This window comes from Condylostylus longicornis, unplaced genomic scaffold, assembly GCF_029603195.1.
Source record: "Condylostylus longicornis isolate FDR11 unplaced genomic scaffold, ASM2960319v2 ptg000017l, whole genome shotgun sequence".
NCBI lineage: Eukaryota > Metazoa > Arthropoda > Insecta > Diptera > Dolichopodidae > Condylostylus > Condylostylus longicornis.
The window spans coordinates 2,047,172-2,071,374 of record NW_026577986.1 but is presented as its reverse complement, the minus strand read 5'-3'; the positions used below and the strand labels follow the sequence as shown (position 1 = coordinate 2,071,374).

Genomic DNA, 24,203 nt, shown 5'->3' with positions numbered 1-24,203 from the left:
TTTTATTCATTTAGGCATTTAATTTTGAAATTTATACTATATTATTAAATATTAAAGATTTGCTTCACCAAAATTCTTAGTTTACAAAATGGATAAATTTTCTATATTTATTTAAAATCTTCGAAAATATTTTCAGAACATTTTAAAATTAATTCATTTTGGACCATTGTGTTTGCAACATCGTTCATTTGAATGTGGTCTTTTTTTTAATGGTTGTAATGCTTTAAAATTAGCCTCTTAACAAAACGTGAATCAATTAAGCAATAAATAATATGCCATGTGACGTCGCAAAGAACGTAAGCACTAACATTTATTGAAATAAATCCTGATTAAGTTCTGAGTTAATAATTTTAATCATCTTCATATTATAAGTGACTACGAATTTTATGATCATTAAATTATTTAATCAATGAGTGAACAATCAATGAGTTTATAAAACAATGAAATTTTTTTTTATTTCTTTTTAGAGAGAGAGAAAAACTTTTGATATTTCAATTTTTGTATTACAGAAATTTATTGTTCAACACAAAAATTTATTTGTCCCTTTATCTTGTTTTTTTATAAATAAGAGAAAATTACTTAATCAATCCTGTATAAAATGAATGTGTGTGCTTGAAATCAGGGTAACATGTACGTATAGTTCATATTATGTGTGCTTGTAAATGTCTAAAACTTTTTTAATTCCTGATTTAGCAGAAAAATTCGTTAAATAACAATATAGAAAAAAAAATTTATAATTTCAAATTGTTTTGTATCCTCAGAATGGAGAGAGAAAATATTTTTGACATTTTAGTAAAAGAAGTTCAGTAGCGCCAAAAAAATATCACAAAAAAGGGACTAAAAATATAAATAGGAAAATAGTGACAATAGCAATAACAACAAAACCTATCAGGATTATAAAAATTAAAATGCTAACGTCAGTAGAAAAATTTCATTTAAGTTTCGGTTGTTTTTTTAAAGTTTCATTCTTTTCATTTTACTATTTTTCTATTTTTCAGTAGCATTCAATATCCTTACTTAATACAAACCTTTTCCTTTATGTATAGTGTAAAAAGACATACACGTCGGATATAAATTAAAGTTCGCTATAAAGAATTGAAACGTGAAAATTTTTAATTCGATTCACATTTAACAATTCATTTTGTATCTGTGTATATGAACGTGTCATGGATTTTGAATCATTTTCAAGGATATTGTTGATTGGTAAAATAAGGTAAAGTAAAGTTCATTCGAATTCATTCCGAAAATAAGAGATTAAAATTAATTCATGATTACTTATGGCGATTCAATTTGAAGTGAACTTTAGATTTGGATTTATAAGTCATAGGCAATTTGTCAAACAAATTGTATTGAATTTAAGAACAATGATTAAAATTACTGAGATTAATAACTTTTTTCTTGACATTTAAAGGAAATTTTTCAGAAAATTAGGTGAGATTTGCTATCGTAAATCGTTAAAATTGATGAACATTCAATGTAATAATATTTTTATAGTAATAAAATAATTTAAATATCACTTACCAATGTCGTTTGTTGTGCTGGTGATGTTTGATTTCCACTAACACCAACAACTCCAGAACATACCATATTAGGATTATTTTGTTCATTTAATATAGTTGAATCATTTTGAAGATTACCATCAATTTTTGTATTCCATTTATGTGATTGACCAATACAATTATTATCAACTGTAGATAAATTACAATTATTTCCACCAGTTGGTATATTACCTATACTGACATTTTGAACCACCATTATACCGTTTTTATTACAACTAGTTGATGTTATATGTTTACTATCTAATTGTATAACACGATTTTGTAAATTTTTAGCATTATTTATTCGATCTGTATTAACAAGACCTATTGTAGCATCAGTCAATTGTGATTCAATTATTTGTTTTTGTGTTATTGAAGGTGATCTGAAATTATAAGTAAAAAAATAAGTGATGGATATTTTTTTTTTGACTAATTAATTTAAAATAAATTAAAACTTGCTATTAATTTTTTTCAATTACTCTATTTTTTATTTTATTTTAAATTTAAAGTTCATAATATACAGAGTTTTGTATTTAGGTATATTGCATTTATAAATCAGGTAAAACTGCTTAAGTCAGAAACTAAGTTCAATTAAAATCAAGTTAAAAGATTTGAATTTTTTTTTAAAAGTCTTTAATATTCATTAATTCATATACCGTGTATGAAGGCTAATATTTTTGTTAACAATATTTACTAGATTATTAACAATATTTAGTAGATAGATCATCACTGTTTTTTAACATGTTTAAAACTTAAACATGTACTTTTAAACTTTACCATGGATTTGCGAAACCATAATAATATTATCATTTATAAAACATGGTTTGGTCGCAAAAATCTGAAAGGCCCTTTTCTTTTTTTAGATTGAATTGCTCGAGTGCTTGAATTGTTTAATAAATGTGTTGAAATATAATATTACAATTTGACACTAAGTTGATTTAGTCAGCTTTTCCTTATTACAATTCACAACAGCCTACAAATTGTTCAAAATTTTCAGTTCAAAATTTTCAAAAAGTAAAGGAGACTTTTATTAAAATAAAAATAAGTTTTTGAAATTTTTGTTTCATTTTGTTCTGGTTTGATTTTAATGAGCTCACAATAATTTCAAATAATTAATTTATAAACAATTAATAAATAATGAAAATTTTCTGAAAATATTTTCGAAATTGCATAAAAACCGAAATAAAACATTTGCCAATTAGCTTTGATTAAATTTTTATTCTATGCAACATGTTTTTAATTTAGGAAAATTTAATCCTAAACGTATGCAATTTTACTAGTTGAGTTGTGCCTTTTAATCATGGAAAGTTCTACACATAATTGGTAAACTCAAAAGGACTTATTGCAATATTTGAAATTCAATTAACCAATCAGAAAGAAAATTTAAAAATTCTTAAATAACATTTGATTTTCTTTGACAATTTAAAAAAAAAAAAAACTTTTATTGCTCTCAAAACATATTTAGATTCTATTATATACGATATAAGTAATCTAGATTAAGAACATTGCTTATTTTAAAATATTAACTGAAAACTATATAGAATTCTAGTACATATGTATTCAAAGAAATAATTATTTATGCTAAAAGAATATCTTGTACAATACAAACTCACAATAATTAGTGAATGAAAATAATGAATGAAAAAAACAACAAGAACTGTATAAAATTAAAATAATTATAAAGAAACATAAAAAATATTATTTACGTTTGGTATACAACTACTAATACAAAACAGCTAATTATTTCCGTTCATGTGTACACAATAATGTCAAAAAACAGTCAAGAACAGTGTTTTCTTTTCAGTTTTTTCACTTTGATTTTCCTCGTTAATATATAGTAAATAAAGAACTTCATTTTTATAAAGAGTACACACTTATATGTATACATATATATAAAAGAGTATATTATAACAGTGTAGCCATATAATATAGTACAAATGCATATTTACAATTGTAATGCACTCAAATTATCCTTTGTCCCTGAAATACAAAAGCAATACAAATAATCAAGGAGTAAAAGAAGGACCAGTAAAAGAAAATAAAAAAAGGAAAATATATATACATATATATATAAAAGGATCAGTTGGGAAAAATAATATAAAAATGTCACTTTTATGTCTGAAGATAAACATAGTAAAAATATCATGAGATCGGAAGAGTTGTTTTGAAAATACAGTTTTGTGTAATAAAAGGAGTGTTTTTCTTTTTTTGAGATTCTCTGCTTTATTTGGAATTTAAAATTCTATAGATTCTATTTTATTTTAAACTTATTATTTAATTTTTGTTGTATAACCAACATTCTTTTGCATTTGTAAGTTTAATAATGGTCCTAAAAAATCAAACTACACCAATGTATGGACAAGGTGCGGTAGTATTAATCACACCTTATGGTAGGAGAGACGATAATCAAAATAATTGGTTACCAACATTCTACAAAAGTAATGAATTTGGAATACTCAACGAGACTAATGTAAGGGAAATGTGTCCTCAGTATTGATACGCTTACAATATTTATACGATTTGTGAAATAATATTAAGGGGTGTTCATGAAATGATATTTGCTATTTGAATTCTTCAAGACAATATTGCAATATACGGTAAAACTATACTGTTGCTGAATTTTTTAATTTATTTTAAAAGTTTTTAACGCAAGTATCCTACAGTTGACTAGTACAACATTTAAAATTTTCTTTGTTGTCTTTTAAATACACTTTTCCTTATTCAAAATAACAAAATGAAAATCAGTGGAATTTTAAATTTTATTTAAACAAGTTTTAAGAAAACAAAAAAAAAACATAAAATAATTTTTAATTCAGTTGTAAGCGTTTTACTCTTCTCTTATAAAAGTATGGTAATTTTTTTTTAATGTGTGTACTAAAGTTTATAAATAAGTATGTACTAAAATGTACTAAATCTATTGTAATACATGAAAACGTTTTGTATACTTAAAAATTTACTAAGCGTATTAAAAAAATTTTTTTTTTTTCAATTTTTCTCTAAAATTGTCCATTATAAATCACAAAGAATTGAACTTTTTCTTTATATAAGATTTGAGCTACTTAAAATTCACATTGAGAATTAAACCAAAAAAAAACCAAAAAAGGTAAAATAACGGAAAAGAAAATGCAGGAGAAATTCCAAGAATAAGTAAACTTTAAAATTTTATTTTAAATGCAAATGTCTAGACAAGTTTACAATATAAATTATTTTAAGGAGACTTTTTTGTAGTTGTTTATTTAAATTTTCCATAATATTTTTTTTCTCAATTTTTTTCATACAAACGGACCTTTTGTAATAAAATGGTTGATGTTTTGTATAGAAATTTTACTGAAATTTAAATAATATTTTTGAATTTTAAACTCAAAATTTTCAAAGATAATTTGATTTCATTAAAACGGTTTGAATTAAATAGGAAATAAAATAACGCTGATAAAAAATAACTGGCATATGAATTTCAAGTATGGATCACGCGAATAACATTTGAGAACTTCAAGATTTCAAAGGAAATTCTAGCAGTGAATATAGGGAAAACTATGTAAACGAAGTCAAGAAATTCATTATTATTTTGTTTAATTTGAACTAAATTGCATTTAGCTTACTTGTTTTACATAATTTACATAATAATTTTCGTCTACTTTCTGTGTTTTCTAGATTTTTTTGAACGACATTCATATACAAACCAATTATGCAAAAGATAATTACAGTATACCATTTAACTTGTTATTGAAATATCAAAATTCTAATTAAGTGAGATAAAATCCAATTATATATCATCAATCTACCTATATAAGCAGTTTCAGGACCAAGTAAAATTGTAGTTCTATAAGTATGTCTTTAAATAAAATAAGATTTACACGCACATATTTCTAATTTATGTTCTCACTTTTGTACATGCATGAAGAAAGAGCTGATTGATAACACTTTGAAAATATTGAAACAATTTTACTACCGACAAAATAGTCGTAATATTACAGGTTATATTTTTATTCAAATACATATACTTCTTGTCAAGGTTCAACTGTATAATTACCATAAAATTTTTTATATTATTTTTTGAAAACTAGTTTTAAAATTAAAGTAGCACACCTTCTTATACATTAATTTTATTTGAATTTCTATTTTCAAAACAAATTCCAATATACCGAAATAAATTGTTTATATAAGCTTATATTAATTAATATTTTCTAATGTATACATATAATATTGTATATACTTATGAATGTGTAATTTTGTAGTGTAATTTTTTCTTTCTATTCAAACACTAAAAATTTAAAAGTAAAAAAATATGAAATGTTCTCTTTTCAGTTTACTTTTAATTTTCCGAATACTTTTGTATTTAATAAATAGGTATAGGTAACGTAGGTACTCTGTATACATAGATAGTTTCTATAAATTGGTTTTTGAATAGCATATAATTACTTGCTCTTCTATTAAAAAAATAGCATTTAAAAGTAAAGTTCACAATGTGTTGCAATTTTGTTGTTTTGTAAAATATGAAATGAGAAATGAGAAAATGAAGGTTCATCATATACAGGAGTAGAAAATTAAAATTTAATAATATTGTACATATAGGCACTACTTAGTGTATGTATATTCAGTAAAGGCTCTATTTAAAAAAAAATTTTTTTTTGAAGGTCTATGAATTTTACATAATATTTACATTATATGAAGATTTCATTTCTATTTGCGATTATAAATAAAAATCGCTAAATATAAAATGATGATGGTCTTATGATTAACATACAAATAAATAATACACATATATAATATATATGTATATGTATGAACTTATTATTATTTGAAATTCAAGAAGATTTCCCCATTATTTCAATGACTTTTAAGTTTTTTCAACTAAATATACACAAAGATGTCATACATGCACTTGAAGTTTAAGATTATTATGCATGTATATTTGCTTATTACCATTATTTTTATTATTGTTATTGCATGTTGTTGTTTTTAAGGATCTACATGTATATATAATATAAAAATGATGAAAAACATGTCTCATGTCTCATGATATAGAAAGAGATAAAAAAAAAAATTTGTATTTCTTTTGTTTTCTTTGGTTTTTTTTTCGTATTTTGATGCCCTTGTATTATAAATGGTAGCCGTCATCACGATTATTTTTAAAGATGGTAAAAATGTTGTACATGCTCTTCATTTATGACTAATTTTAATCATTATTTCTTTTTTTTTATTTTGTTTTTATCATCTTTTTACCATCATTATATTTTAATAGCGCAGTTAAGCATTGGTACAACTCTCTCGTTGGTAGTATATGGGTATATTGTAACACGAATCGTTTAGTTATTATTTATATGTATGTATATGCATTGTAGTAAGTTTATTGTCTGAGACTGTCTGATAAAGAAGATAATTACTTTGTATAAGATGTGTTTCATATTCAAGGTTTATATAATGTATATATGTATATGTATATGCGTGTAAATAAATGTGCAAGGATATATGAATATGGAAATATGTCCATACATATGAAATACAATTATATACAATACATATGAGATAGAATTATATAAAATAATTTAAAAATAAAATTATATTTTATATCACACATTGGTATATAAAATACATGAGTATATCATTATGAAAGCAGAAATGAGTATAATGTGTGTGTACACAATATGGGTATACAAAATAATGACAGGAATAAATTACGACGTCTGGAATTTTACAGTAAGTGAATAAAAATGTATTAAAAGCTTAATAAAAAGAAAAAGAAGAAGAAGAAGATGAAATAACAACAAAAGAAATAATAATAAGAAAAGGATATAAGTGATCACGGTTCAAAGAATTTTTTGTTCGTGAAATATTTTCCTAATTTTGTTTTTTTTTTTTGTCTTTCGCATATTATATAAGTATATACAGTGAAGAAAGGTTCTCATATTCGCAAGTTTTCATATTAATACAGACTTGTTTTAAATTTGTTTCAATTTGAAGTAGATACTCTTAGGTTGGGACCTGAAATTCCTGTAAAATTTCTTAAGTTTAAAGTAAAATCATTAATCCTTAATAAATTGATCTGACTCCGAATTTTATAATTCTATAATCTATAAGGTTTTGATTATTTATCTGTGTTGTTTTAGTTTTATGTTAAAGTAAATGGCATGCAGCTGTATGATTTAAATTTATTTCTTTTCCTTATTGGAAACTATAGATTTTGAATGAAGTTGTCAGCAGCAGCACTCTTATTCATTAAATCAAAATCAAATTTTAAATTAAACACGAGATTTTCAATAATTATCCCTGTTATACCTATAAGAATATTTTCAATAAGTTCAAAACAGACTGATCACGAAGATTATAGATTCTGCAGTATAATAATGCTAACGATAATTAATTGGTCGTTATATCGAGATTTGATTGTATTCAAACTATTCAATTAATATTTAAATTAAAATACAGAGTTTATCTTTTCTTAAATTTAATCGCTGAACATGGCAATTATACAAAACTTAATGTGATACCCGCTGAAGAGAACACTTATAACATTAATTTCAATTTCAAACAAAATAAAATCAATTATTTTCGGCACAATAGCGCTTTTATCTAAAAGAAATTATTTCAAAATGTCTTGAAATATTTCTTCTCTCACTGTATATAACAAAATTTGGTTATATACAGAATTCAATCAAAAGATATTTTTCAATATAATTTTTGGATAAATATATGCGATACATTAACTATATCTATATGGAAAACTTATGAAAAGCATCGAAATGCATTTAGTGATAAATTGACGTAATTTTTTTATTATGCTAAAGTTTTTTTTCTTTTATTTCTGACGATCGAAGATGCGATGTGTTAAAAATATTGATAATATTTCATTTAAAATATATGAGACATAAATAATTTTCCCTAGAGATATTCAAGATTTATTTTGTACTTATAAAATGACAATTTTGCTATTTTAGTTGACATTTTTTTGTTTTTTTTTTTAATTTTTGGAATTTTTAAAACAATTTTTATACCGAACGTGAATATTCGAGTGCTTTGAAGTTGTTTATAGTGTTCATGGAAAATTGCTTTCAAAAATTATAAAAAAAATTTTCCAACAAAAATATGATTTAAATTTTAATTTTCCTTAAGAGATTTTATATTTTTGAAGTCAATTTGAAAATCTTTACGCTATGAGAGGTCATTGCGTAGACACATGGGAAAATTATTAACAGTGTCAATCATATTTAAAAATTTTTCCTTTCCAATTTAATGATGTAGAATTTATCTTACTTTATATATGGAGTTGAGAATTTTGTTCATTAAATTTTTCATTATTAAAATTACCAGATTTAAAATTCAACTTTTTCAAATGAAAATTCGTAAATTCCACTTATTGTTTGGAACCTTTTTGTATTTTGTTTGAAAACTTTTAGGTAATGATTACACAACTCTGCTTACATTTTTATAAAAAGAATATTAAATTTTGTCTGTATTTGAATATTCTTTGAACCTTTTTAATAAAATTAGAAAATTTTTATTCAAATTTCGTTTTTTTTTGTTGTTGTTGACTTTTGAACGTGCTTTACTATAAGAGATTTCCTGTATTGTAATTAAAAGTCATGCAAACAAAGATAAATTTTTCGCGCAATATAAAAATTCTTTTGGCAAAATAAATTAAGATAAAAAAAAATAAAAACGTGGAATTAGAAATTTACATAAAAGGATCAAAATTAACAACAAAAAAGGCAAAACAATCGTGCTCCCCAATGGTGAAGGTTGTTTTTTCACCTATATAACATTAATGTTAAAAGAGCTTAAAAAAACGTAGTTTGCCAAGTTTGATTCCTAAAAAAAAAAAAATTTAAAATTGCGTTCAAATTATGCCAATATTGGCTTTTGTTTTCGTTTGTCTTTATTTTTTCATCGTGTAAAGGAAAAAAGAAACGAAAATCCTACAACATTCCCAGTACAACATTTAATTGAAAAATTCAGAAAAGCAATGTAGAACAAAATAAGAAAGAAACCAAAAAAAAAAAAACTTTTTTAAAAATCCCATACGGTAAAATTATCTTTAAATTTGTAAAACAAAGTGAACTTAAATAAATATTATGTATATCGGAATGTGTGTAGAAAGTGCAGACTCATAAAAAAGTGGAGACATGAAATCAATAGGAACTAAAATTACATTTTGATTTTAGAATTTCGTAAATCCAAAATGGCATTTTATTATAAAAGCTTCTACAGTTTTCTTTGTGTTTTTTTTATTTTCCCGCGTTTACACTTACGAGTAATAGTCTTATTATGTCTCTATAACAAAAATGAATGAAGTTTTTCAAAAATGTAAACGAACTGGAGCTTCTTTTCTTACCAATCTTATCTGGAGCTCGATTTATATGAAAAATGTAAGAAAATTTAGAAATATTCAGCTGAAGTACAATCTTTTTGAAAGTACGTTTTAAAATAGAAAGTATATTTTATAAATTAACTAATGAAATATGTACAAATTTCTGTCCGTCTCTCTATTGTAGAAGTTAATCCAATTTACTAAATTGGTGATATTTCAAATATTTTGAATCATGTGTGTTTTTCATCTCTTAACATGGCAAAAATATATTGAATGTAGTTAATAAAAAAGAATTTAATTAGAAACAATGAAAAAATTTTTATCACAATCTTATTCATTGAGACGAAAATGTATTAATTATAATAATAGTGCCATCTTCCGGTACAGAAATGCATATATAAAAATGTATTGATTTTAAAGAAGTTTTGAAAACAAATATTAAAATTATAAAAAACAATCACTTGCTATTGTTCTATACATTCACAAAACTTATGCTTGCAGTTTTAATAAAAAAAATTATAATAAATTATGGAATCATAGCAGTTTTCATTTTATTCACATTAGCAAATTGCTACAAAAATAAATATGAAAGAAAACTTTATAGAACTTCATTTTGTAAGAATAAATTGGGACGAATAAATTTGAATTTGAAGGCACACGCATTTTTAGTTAGAGAAATGGGTTTATAAGCCAAATTTCGATTTTAAGATATTTTGATAGACGACAGAATTTGAAAGTGCATAAAATTTGTATTCGGAAAGTGCATTGAATGTGTTTCAGAAAAATTTCAAGACATTTTGTAATTATCATCAAGCTTTGAAGTTTTTATTAAGGAAATCATGTACTCAATTAGAATTTATTTTAAAGCTGAAGAAATTTTTTAATGAAAACTTTAAGACACAAAGTCATACAATTGTTACAAAATTTTTTTAAGCATAAAGACTCCATTATTGCAACAATTAAATAAAACCCAATAAATTTAAACATAAAATACCTACTGAAATTAAATTAAAATTTTCTATACTAATATTTAATTTTTAATAATATTGTCTTACAAAACTACAACTTTTTTTTTTTAATTCTTATTTTAACTTCTTTTGTGTCTGACAAAAGTCTAGAGTATAAAAATTTATAAAAATTTATGGAAAAAAAAGAAAAAATTTAATACAGAAACTAAGAAGTTTAAATTTAACCAAGTAGATTATTTGTTGAAAAATTTTTACCGCATCACCACATTCAAGTATAGTCGTCGTCTGCGTGGGAATATCCTTTTTTGTTCATTCTATTGTTTTGTCGTCGAAGGACAAAAAATTAGGATATTCTACTTGTATATTTTTGTTTTTGTTCATTATATAAAATTTTAACTTAGATAAAGATTCTATATTATCTATTTATCTATAATATTTTTCTGCAAAAAAAAAATTTTCCTTTAAATAGAAAAAAATTTCATCATCCATTGTTTTAACGTACTTTATACTTCTATCGTATAATTGTAATAATAAAGAGTAATTTTTGTATGTGTATTAAAATATTTAGTTGTTATTGTTGTTCATAAGGAGATTTTCTATTTCTTCTCTCTTTTTTGTTTTTTTTTTGCAAATGAGAAAGAGAAATTGTTTGTTTCTTGAAAATTTTTTTATACTGTACCAAAAATAATAATAAAAACAAACAGAAATAAATAAAAAAGAAAAAAAAATTTCTTTGTTTTAAACAAAATACGAGAATGAAAAAATGAGAAAAAAAAAAGAAAATAAAATGTTTATTGGGACTGTGTGTTTTTTACTCTCTTGTTACTTGTTTTTATTTTATTTACTCAGTTTGAGAGCACATGAAGTACAAAAACACAAAAAAACATGAAAAAGAAAAATAAAAAGAAAAAAAATGGCATTAAATTTACAATTGTAATTTTTTTCTGGTCCAGGATGTTCATGACTTTGTCTTCTCTGTGTGTCTTTTAAATGCTTGTAGAAAAATATCAAAAATAAAAAAAAACAAGAAGAAATTTTGTTTTTTACTCTTATTTTTTTTCCAATTTGAATTCCTTAAGTATGATGAGATGGAAATGGCTTGAGGAGCTGCAGAGTAGGAGTAGAATGAGTAGGAGTTTTCTTTCATTTTTTTTTTGAAGAAAACTCGTTTAATGTCTTGAAAATGTAATGAAAAGTTTTACAATATGGATATGAAAAGAATTTTGATTAAGTCATAGAAATAATTTTGATTTTTTGCTATTTTTATTTTTTTTTTGTTTAAGAATGAAAAGTAAACAAGGTTTTTTTTTTCGTAACAATGTTTAAATTTTTAAAAAAAACAAAAGGAAAAAAAAATTTATGATGATGATTTTTATGTCATTTTCTGATTGAAAATTTCATAAAAAAAATTACAGGAAAATAAAATTGTTTTTTTTTTTCCAAATTTTACTAAGATTAAAATTATATTATTATTACTTAAACAATGTAATGAAATTGTAAAACAACGAAGAGAGATTGTAATTTCGTTTTGTTTTTGGAAAATCGGTTTCAATTAACTTTATTAAAGTATTAGAAAAATAAAAATTTTTACAACATAAAAATACGATTGCATATTTATAGGGGCACACAATTTTTATGGTAATTTTTTGATAGCATTTTTGATAGAATGTCTTTGCTAGCACATTTTTATACTAGAATGAGACTTTAATTTTAAGTAATCTAAAATTTAAATTAATTTAATTCTTATGAAGTTTCCAAAATTTCGGCTTCAGAGAACCATCCATGTCTACCACGGTGCAAAAGAAATTGTACATATTCCAATTATTCCATTGTGATTGTTGATGCATAAAATTTTAAAATTTAAATTTCTCTTATTTTCAGTTTCATTTAAATAAAATTTTAATTGGCACCGTGTATTTAATAATAAATTAGATTTTTTGAGTTTTTAGTAGAAGTACTAGTCCATAAATTTTGTATTTTGATGTATTAGGTAGATGCAACGGATTTGAAAGCTAGAATTATTAATATTTTTTAACCATTATTTGATCTTATGAATCTAAATTTTTTCGGGATAAAGAATTTTTTTACCCACTCTACTCACCAATCCCAGTTTACCCACTCTAACTCTACCCACTCCAGTTTTGTTTTCTATTCTTTGCAAATATCGCTTCTCTTTTCGATCCAAATAATAAATTGTTCAGTAATATGTAGAAATTATCTGGCTTAATTCCAATTTATTTGATCAATGCGTGTAAACTGTTTTAAATTGAACATAATTGTAAAATACTCGTATTGTGAGTTTGTTTTTTTTAATTTTTTAATGCTAATTAATAAATTAAAACAAACACTCTTTAACTTTATAACTCTCTCTTCAATTAATTCAGATTTTCTCTTAAATTTTATATTAATTTATAAATTAATTGTAAGTACAGCAAGCTGTAAATTTTCTCAAAATTTCATTAATTTAATTGAAACACTTATTGAATTTTCTCCTAAGAGTCATTCTTCATTGAATGTACAAAGGTAAATATTAATTTTATGTTCGGATGTAAAAAAAATAATAATAATAATTTTCTAATATAAAAACAAAATAGTAATGAAAAATTTATATAACAAAAGTACCTACATTTTCTCTTTAAAAGTATAAAGAAACCTAAACTGTTTTACAATAAAAAAAATGTTTAAAGTCACATTGAGTGTATTTGAGATTCATTTCAGTTAATGTTCTGTTCTATAATAAATTTCAGAAGCCTAAAAATAACCAGAAAATAAAGATAAAAAAAACCTACAATTTTCCATCATACTTTTTTTTGCGTATATATTTTTACTCTTGTCCAAATTTATTTTACATTTTGATTTATTTTTATATCACCTTATATTTTTTGTTTTTTGTTTTGCAGGTGTTAATCCCATAACTAAATTGTATTTTAGGTTGTAACAATATGACAACAGAAATTGCAAATTTTATATATATACAAGGTACAACGGTATGCCAGAAATATAGAATGAGAAACCCCCAGAAATTTATGGTTTTATCTCATACCATCAACATCAATATTTTGTTTTTTTTTTTCTCTTCTCTTAAATGGAACTTAGAAGTGTATAAAAAAGAAATATAATAAAAATTATATTTATTGAAGTAATACACGGTTGTATTTGTATATATATATTCACATGTACATATTATATTTATATCCTGCCATTAAATGAGTTACTGTAATAGTACAAACAGCCAACAATAACAATAATAAAATATAACTTTTAGCAATATACGTGGGAGTATATAAAAATGTAATATTTTTGTATATATGTATATAAATATAGGAATAGAGGATCAACAACAATAATAATAATAATAATAAATACATACCTTGGTAATAAATTTGAAATTATCGCTTCAGCTACTTCTGGTGGAGGGGGTTGATTAGATTTAACAATAATTTCTTCTGTTTTTTCTGTTATACTGTTACTGTTACAGTTGCTACTGTTATTACTATTTTGGTGGGTAGATGATGATACAGGTGATGATTTTATGGTTACTTTTATTGGTTCCTGAATCGACAATTCCAATGTTGTATTATTAGCTGACTGCTGCTGTTGTTTTTGTATTTTTATTGGTGAAGATGATGTTGATGATGATGATAATATTGTTGTTGCTGATTGTAAAGTAGGTGTTACTGTTGTTGCCGTTATTGTTGCTGTTGTTGTTGTAGTTGTTGTTGATGATGATGATGATGATGTTAAATCTGATGATGGTGATGATGATGATGGTAATAAAATTGATGAAGACTGTTGATCTATTTCTTGATTATTGTTATTATTATTATTGTTATTGTTATTATTGTTATTATTATTATTATTGTTATTATTTATATTATTTGTTATTTTATTATTAATATCATCCGTAGTTTTTTCAAAATTTTTACGTTCCATAAGATGTGGCGGTGATGCAGGTGATTCGTTACTAAGGGGTTGATGGAAATCTGGAGGTATTTTTGCCCTTTTATATTTCGTTTTTATTTATTTTTTTTTTCATTTTAATAAAAAGAAAATTGAAAAATATTATTTAATTTATAGATGAGAGAAAAAATTATATTAAAAAAAAAAAGAAGGAAAAGAAAAATTAATATGAAAATTGATTTATAAGTAAAAGTATATTAGAAAAAAATTTAATTAAAAAAAAATATTAAATTTTTTATTCAAGCATGACGTTTATTAAAATGTTTTCCTCAACTGTGAAATAAATTTAATATTTTAGTTGAATTATTGCAAATTGAGTTACTGTTGCAGGGTTGTTATTAAATTCTATAAATTTGAGCAGCGAAATCTAGGCAATAAAAGCACCAATTTAAAATACATAAAAAGTATTTCAAAACTTCAAAATTCAATTTGTTAATGAAATTCGTGCAATGTAATGTTTTAGTCTGAAAACAGGCAATTTTGGTAATATTCGAAAAGGAATTCGCTAGATAATTTTATTTGCAATTTTGGAATGTTTTCAACTGCTTAGAGGCATTGGGTCTAGTCATGACAAGAGTTAATATGAAAATATCTTTCTTTATATGAATATTGTAAACTGGATTCAAAACTTTTGAGCGTTTTCCAGAATGTAATTATGCAATGTGTTTTTAAGTTTAGCAAAACTTTCCAATATTCTGATGGGAACTTGACTGTAACCATAACAAAATTTTTGAGAGTTCTTGACTCAATTCTTATTTGGTCATAATATTAAAAATGCGATTAAATTCATAAATTTTAATAAAAGACTCCCAATAGGGAGTCTTATAATAATAAGAATAGTAATTAATTAAAGAAATACTTGCCTATACACTGTATATACCCCATTAACTTACAAAATTTCAAGACTAAAAACAAAAACTACTACAAAAACTCTTAGCATGAAACTTAAAAAGTATGTTTTAAATCAATCAATTGTAAAAAGAAAATTTTGAAACACATGTCATTAGTAAACAATCAATTATCCTACTTCCCTTTCATTTTCAACCCAATATACAACTACACAATTACTTTTATACATATATATGTATATAAATAAACAAGAAATTTAAAACATATAGAAAATATTTACCTCCTTCCATTCATACTCATGTAACCATCATCTTCTGATTGATTGCCTTGTGATGGACTTTCTGGTTCAATGTGTACAGGAATGTGTGGTAGGGAATCAGGATCTTCAAATTCTGATAAAACTTTATCCAAAACTTCTAATGATTTTTCCACATCGTCACCTCTATAAGGATATTTATATAAGAAAAAATAAAAAGATCAAATGAGAAAATTTTATTCCAAATTTCTTTATTTTTATTTTTATTTTTAGCTTTAATTATACTTTTTTTCACTGCTAGTCTTGTATTGTTTTTGGCTGGTCAAGTAGTATAGGGAAAAGAAGGGTTGAAGTGATACATTTTAACAGGAATTAATTGATAAGAGAATATAGTTTGGATAAAATGTTTTAGATGTTCTAACCGGCATGATGCGACAGCGGGCAGTTGAAAGATAGAATATTGTGTAAAGAGAAGTTAAGCAGTATCCTCTTCTTTTTGCTTTTTGAAGATAATAAGAAATTTTGTGAATCAACTTAAATGCATGGACAGAGATTATGCTACGTAATTTTTAACCAGGAGCTTAATGTCAAATTTTGATTCAATAAGGAAGGCTCTTTTAACTTAGGTTTAGTTTAATTGAAGTTCTTTTTCCCTTGTTATAGCATCAAATTTTAATTTTCTCGTCTATTCAAATGGCCCCAAAAAATGCATTTGCATAACCCTTCAAGCATTTCTTTTTATTGTTCTTCAATCCTCGAGCTGTAACCGTTTTATGTGTACAAAATTATGATTAATTTTGTTCTTTAAATTTGGTTTTAATTTATTGAATTTATGGTCGGAATACAATGTTATTATGTAAGGATTATAAAACACAAAATCCTCAAAAATGTTCTCGAGGAAATTTTTATATTTTTGTATTCCCACTGAATTTTAAATTTATTAAATTGTATTTGTTTATCCTACTTGAAAAGGCCGATTGTTTGAATAAGAATGATTCAAAAAAAAAAATGAAATATAACTGTTAAAATGTAACAGAAACGGAAAAAATGAGAAGAAGAACAGAAGGGAAAACAACAGAAATGTATTTTTGTTTCTGTTTTTTTTTTTCTGTTCTATCATGACATGTCCTCGACCTCAAAGGTAAACGAATGAAATCAAAAAAATTTTTTTTTGTCTTTTAATTTTTTATTAGTAGGACATTGTTCTTTATCTTGTTGGTATTATACACAGTATTAGGAGGAAGAGTATGTGAAATGTAAATATTTTTTTTTTTTTATTTAGATTCCGTCTTGGAATGATGAAGTTTTGGAGTTTAACAAAAAAAAATTTTTTTTTGCTAAATTTAAATTAAAAATTTAAGAAAATCCCGAAGGGAAATACTAAAACGAAGACAGCAAATCTCTAAAGATAAATAATGTTGAAGTTTAGAGGGATGGTTGCATGAAATTAGTTTATATGAAAATATTTGTTAAACCAGATGAATTTTCTTTTGATTTTGTATGCTTTATATAGACGCTTTAATGTAATTATATCAAAGCCAGTTCAATGTGTTTTAAAAATTATTGTGTGGTAAAAATTTCTGAATTTTATAAAAACGAATACTCGAAAATAAGAGTCAAATTTAATTTTTAGTTTTAAAATAGGAAATTTAAAAATTCTAAAAACGAAATTGCATAACATTAGGATAAGGTATTTCCGTTTATGAATAAATCAGGATATTTCTGAAATATAGAAATGTTTTCCTAAAGATACAAACAATTCTTAAATATATTTTTATTAATTAACTACTTACTGTTTACGAATTTTTGCCCTGGAAACAACTACATCATTAATTGATTAGCTCTTTCTTTAATAACGGACAAATTGCATAGAATTGCAAAAACTATGATACAAACTATCATTGCACGAAAGAGCAAAATAATCATCACTTGTAGACGCATAAAATGCGGCTATTAGATTGCCAGTTATGATGTAGCTTATCATTTAATGAGGAAAGAAAAGGAAATTGTTGAAAGAAAGGAAAAATGTGTGAGAATTAAAATTTATTTTACCGGTATAACGTTTCGATTCAAATCTTTTTGCAATTCCCGACACACAACTCTGTTTAATTTTAAACATCTAGAGTTTTTCTTAAAAAATACTTTGTTATATCAAACACAGATTATAAAATGTTGGTAGAAAATCCTTTAAAGAAATACTTTTTAAAGAAACTAATATTTAGTATAGGCATATTTTCTTGTATTTGAAAATTTTCCAATAAAAAAAATATAAAAAAAGAAAAGGAAAACAGAAAAGGAAATTCCCTAAAAGGCTATACAATACAAGAAATTTACCCGGAAGTAGACTCTTTTTCCTTAATTCTTTATAATAATAAAACAAAGAGAAATGAAATACATATACAGTATTATCTTAAGGATATCACGCTGTTGTGAATATTAAAAAAAAAATGGAAGATATATAAATGTATTTAAAATGCTTTTTGTATACGAAATTTTTAAAAAGCTATGGCTATTAATTCGGTTTTTAACCGAAAATAATTGTGTTATTGTTGTTGTTGCTATGGAAACAGGGGTCATTAATAAGGATAATAAAAAGGACGATTGGAATATGAATGCAAAATTAAAAGAAAAAATATTTAAAGAAAATTTTATATGTAAGAATTTAAATATTTCGGAAATGGTTTTCTATACTTGGTTAAGCTTTTTAATATTTGTATACGAATAAAATTGATATTCTGAACAATCTGATAAAAATAGTCATAATTTTAAGTAGAATTTTAATTTTAATATTTTTAGTCATTAAGATCGGTTGATTATCTATAATTTAATAGAAAAACATAATTTATCTTTGAAATTGTTGTTGGTTTGTTTTTGTTCTATTTTTTTCGATATTTTGATATTTTTTGGAATAAATAATTGAATCATGGTTAACACAAAGGATATTATGGGTCTTTCTAATTTATTAAAGAGAATGGATATTAAATAAGTTTGATTTTTCGTTTAATTTCAGTTGGGGTTCTGATCCCCTTACTGTATGACAAAGCCAGACAAATCTTAAATTCAATTCTTTGATTTTGTCGAAAAAAGAACAGTGCGAATCATATTTCTGGTTTATGTCGAGTATGATTTATTGAAAGAGATTATAAGAGCCCCTTCAATTTTGCTACTATTGTGTAAAGATTTAAAAAAAGAAGTTGTTAATCTACAAAGCAATTTGTCCTTTTTCTTCATATTTTAAGTTTAAGTTCGTGAATAACTCTTTAAAATTGCAATTTTTTCATTTGAAATCTTGCAAATTTGTTCTACAAAAAAACTAAGTAATAATTTTTAAAAATTTATTTCAATGTGATTATTGAGTACTCGAAATGAAAAAAAATTCATTTTAACATTCAAAGTTCCAGTTTTTTTTGCGAATTTTTGTGAAAGTATAAACATTGATTTTTAGCACTTTTCCAAAATATTTTTCTGTTAAAAACGGATTATTAGTTTCACTCTGTCCGTCCGCCCGTGAACCTGATTTATAAGACTTCTACACCATTGAAGATAGAAAGCTGAAATTTCTTATATGCATGGACCTTTACTAGAAACTCTATTTCCGTAGAAGAAAATTTTTATCTATCTCATCCTCTCTAAAAGTTATAGTCCTTCGAAACCCTAAAAATGACATTTTTTAACAATTCGTTGTAGCGAAATCATAACCATTTTGTGAATTTTGTAAACGCACAACAGTAGTGGTCTACTTTTTCTACTGTTTTACACACTTGCGGTAAATATTTAAACTTTAAAAAATCAAAAAGTCCATTAAATTTAGACTATAAGTTGTAGGGGTCTGAAATTTTAGCAGAAGAACATTTTTTTGAATCTCAATTAAAAAATAAATTCACTTTTCTCAACTAACGCAATTAGCCCTTGATTTTAAGCATTATGTTAACACCTCTTTCAAATATATTTACCGCATCCTAAAAGTATGCAATCCTAAATGTATATGACTGGAAGTAATTTCAATAATGTAGTAGATAGATTGTTTGTAAAGGTATCATTTTCACTTGTTGAAGAGAAAAGTGCCACATTACAAGCCTTTGGTTTGATTCAACTAGATTTTTTTTTTCAAAGTTCAAGTAATTTCTTTCTCGTCTATTATAAAAAGATTAAATTTTTAAAATTTATTTGGAAAAAATTTTCTCTATGAAAAATTTTCATTTCCAAAAAGATATTCCATTAAATATTACACTTGTAGTTTAAAGTTTGGAAAGAATATAAATTGAATACTTTTAAACATTAATTTTTTCCTATATATTTTAGCGTTATTTATAAGTTTTTTTTTGTAAAAGTCTTACAGACTTCATAAATTATATTGAAAAACTAACAAATTATAACTTCCTCTAACGTCAATTTTTTGTTCTCCTCTAACCAAAATGTATATCCTTTCATTTTTTCTTAGTAGATGTTATTATAACTTTTCCAAAAAAGAAAAAAAATAAAAAATTAAATAGAGTGAGTTGATCTATTATTACTAGTTTCCTTTTTAATCTTATCCCATTCCATTCTAAAATTTTATGTTCATACAAAACAGCAAAAAAAAGGATCCATCACTTCATTCTACTTCATTCTATCATCATAAAAGTTTTTAATTTTGTTAAAACATGAGATCCTTTTTTTCTCTTGTTCGTTTTTAAACTAAATTTAGTAGTGCCATAAAATTTATTTTCTGCGACAGTTTCATCAATGCTATTTTTTTAATGTGATTTTTCTTTTTAAAATGTATAAGAGACTCAAAACATAATACAGAAATGGTGCTTGTCTAGCACTATTTTCCAATCACATTTGACATTCTAATAACAAAACTATAGCGACCTTAAAATTGTAATGGAAATATGCACAAAAAAAAAAAAACTATAATTTAGTAAATTATTCACGGGAACCAGTTAATATTAACTTTATCCTGTTCTGTTTGAAAACAAAAACAAAAAATTGAAAGTTCACGGCTAAAAGAAAAACTTTTCAATTTATTCAACTTAACTATTTATTTATAGTGAAATTAATTTTGAATGCCGTGCCAACTGAAAATATTTATTTTATAGTTGTGGTTTTCAATGGTTTGCATCATATTTTATTGTACAGTTATAATAAAGCAGTCTATGTTTGATTATTTATTATAAACATCAGGCTCATAGAACAAAATACAATAATGGGAGTAGAAAACAGAATGTCTATTACTTCAATAGAAAGGAGAAAAAAAAGGACTATTTAAAATAAATAAATTTTCCAGGTTCAATGTAGCGTAAATCTTTTGTTTTTATAAAAGTTGAAAGGTTTTCTTTTATGTCCTGTTTTTCTTGTTTTGATTATTAGGAAAAAAATTTAAAAATTTTAATGATTATTCTAGTGAAAAATGTAAGTTATATAATCGTAATTAAAGTTAAAAATATTTTTCGAGGGATTTTTAGAACTAGGAGGGTTCGTCCATTAACAATAATATTTTTATTGCATTTGTAAATTAGCAAATAATAATTTGAACTCAATTTTAGTTAAAATATTTTTGTATTTTTGTTTTTGATTTGAAAGAAATGAAATAATTTAATGTTAATTGGAGACAGGACGGCATTTTTAAAATATTTAGATGAAGAGAAAAAAAGAGAAAAATCAAGATGGTATTTACTGTTAGAGCGAGTTAATAGACTTGCATTATGTTCAGAGAAAAAATCAAATTTTGAAAAATTTAATATTATTCGGAAAATATTGATATTTTATAGATTTTAATCCCAAGAAAGTAAATAGTATCAAATAAACTCATTTCAGGCGAAAATGATTAAAAATAGCAATAAAAAGTATTCCTTTATTGAAATTCTTTGTGTGTTCTTATTGCATACTTTTAGGGGTAAATTTTATAAAATCTAGATCAGATATGTGGATAAAACGCTCAAGTTGAGCTATTTTTGTTAATGAAAATTGTTATGGTTTTGTAATCAACTTTTAATTTTAAAAAGTTTAAAATTTCGGACACGAAGAATATTTAAGAATTAAGAAAATACAATTTTATTGAACGTTTAATTATTTTACAAACGTATTGGAAGGGAAGCCAATTCAAGTAGTTAGAGTTGTAGTTTTTATAATACTTTATTAAAATTCTAAACTTACAACTCCAGAGATATTTTGTTTTTCATATTTTAAAACTGTTTTTCATTTATGTACTCAACCACAGTAAAATCATTAAAATAAAGTCAACTAAAAAAGCATTATGAAACAAAAAACTTACAAAACTTAATCAAAAAAAAAAAAAATAAAACTCATAATTTTGAAGTGCTATTCTACTCTTCATATCTTCAATTTGACATAAAGATTAAAAAAAAAGAGAAATGGATGAAATCTAAAATATTATAAAAATATTCTTATATAGTGGATAATTGAGACAGAAGAAAAAACCTGATGGATATTCCATGCAAAAAGTCAACACCCACAATGATTATGGGTATATGTAACTATGTATGTGCACAGTAAGTCAGCGACCATCAAAAATTGTTAAAATTTTCACCATTATTTTGTTGCCACTTTGGTGTCGTTAATCATTTTCGCGTCATTTTCTTCTTACAAAACAAAATAACAAAAAAATCTAATATAACTTTAACTAAATAATAAAAAAAGAAAAAAAAAAGAGGAGTGAAAAATAACGTTAAAGTTAGAAAAAAAGAAAAAGATATACTTTTGTCTCGCTTTCAAAATTTTTCTTCGCTTCATAAAACTTTTTCTAGATTAGTTAAAAAATTTTTGCTGAACACTTTTGAACTTCTAATTTTTTTTTTATTATTTTTCTAATTTAGGACGAAATAATTTCTTCTAAAAAGACAAATTTTTCATAAGTCTTGAGGTCAAATGTCATTTCAGTAAGGTCGAAATTTTTATGTCATGAATTTTTCGTACCAATATTAAATAAAAGTTTTTTAGGCTAATCAAATTCAATAATCAAAGTTATACCAAAATCATTTGGTTTTTTTCAGACTATTTCGTAAGTCGTTTATAAGGATCAAATTTTAATAACTTATTTCTGCACAAAATTTCAATATATTAACCTCAATTAAGATTATTTGTTGCGACTTCAAGCAACTTTCCTTTCATAATATTTTAATTTTTTGTTCTAACAAGTATTTTTTTACTCATCCTAGCTAGAATTCCTGAAATATTTGAAAAGTTTTGTACAATTAGAAAAAAATATTATTATTAAAATACAGAGACAAATTACAATCAAAAAAACTAGCAATCAACACTGAAAGTGGATAGGTATGAAAAATTCCTATAAGTAGAAAAAATAAACTTCGGTGTTTTGAGCTTCCTCTTATGCAAATTCAATAGTATTGTAAAATTAATTGTCTATATAATATATGCATATAGTAATTTAATTATAAGTACTAAACATTTTAGTCAAATAAAAAGTTTAACCAACATATAAGCCATTAAACAAGAATAATTTTTGAAATAAATTTTGAAATGTAAATCGAGGACATAAATTTACAACACAACTGAAACACGACCATTTGGAGTTACGACGTTTTTGTTTTAAAATTTATTAATTAAACTAATAAAACGGAAATGTGCAGGGTTCATAATTTGTTGCATTGTTTTTGGCAATTAGTTTTCTTTACGATAAAACAAAACATTGAAAAACCAAAATAGAATCTTATGCGACAAAAATATTTGTCACAATATTGTTGATTATTTGACGTGACATATTATTTTGCCAAACACCTATACATGTTGTTATATTACATTACATGTAGTGTAGGAATATACCTTTTAAAAAAAAAATTCGTTTAACGACGATTCAGCTTACGGCACAGTTTTTCGGAACACTTTTCAACGTAAATTTAGAACCTGGTATATAGTCTCAATATCAAATGAAATTAACAAATATTAATTAATAGAGGTTTGCGTCAATATTTTTACAATTATTGACTAATATCGTAAACAATAATTAAATTTTAAATACAAATTCACCAAATATCCCAATAAATATTTATTTCATAAATATTTCATGTTTCATAAAAGCAAAATTTAATAGAATTTTCCGGCCAATTTAAAATGACTATTTTAATTGACTTCCTAACTTCAGAAAAGGAAAGCCTAAATGAGTAGAACTCAAATGGATATTTTAATTTTAATTTAATTTTTCTATTTTTTCTTTTCTTTAAATTTAACAAATATAAATGAATATCGTTTAATTTGAATTAATTATAATACATAAAAGAAAAAAGAAGAACAAGAATGCAAAATGATAACACAACAAAATATGGTTAATATATTGTATATATCCTTTGACACTTATAAGGACACAA

At 23.9% G+C, this 24,203-nt stretch overlaps 1 protein-coding gene across 5 annotated transcripts in view; it reads right to left on the bottom strand.

Annotated features, from left to right (window-relative positions):
- The window catches only part of LOC129606148 (myb-like protein A), a 290,115-nt gene that overhangs the window by 154,901 nt on the left and 111,011 nt on the right, over positions 1-24,203 (bottom strand). For all 5 annotated transcript variants that reach the window (XM_055516270.1, XM_055516271.1, XM_055516269.1 and 2 more), the window contains 3 exons: positions 15,901-16,062; positions 14,182-14,811; positions 1,522-1,921 (listed from right to left, as the gene is read on the bottom strand). In XM_055516270.1, the coding sequence (XP_055372245.1) occupies positions 1,522-1,921; positions 14,182-14,811; positions 15,901-16,062 (1,192 nt within the window). The remainder of the gene's footprint in view (positions 1-1,521; positions 1,922-14,181; positions 14,812-15,900; positions 16,063-24,203) is intronic.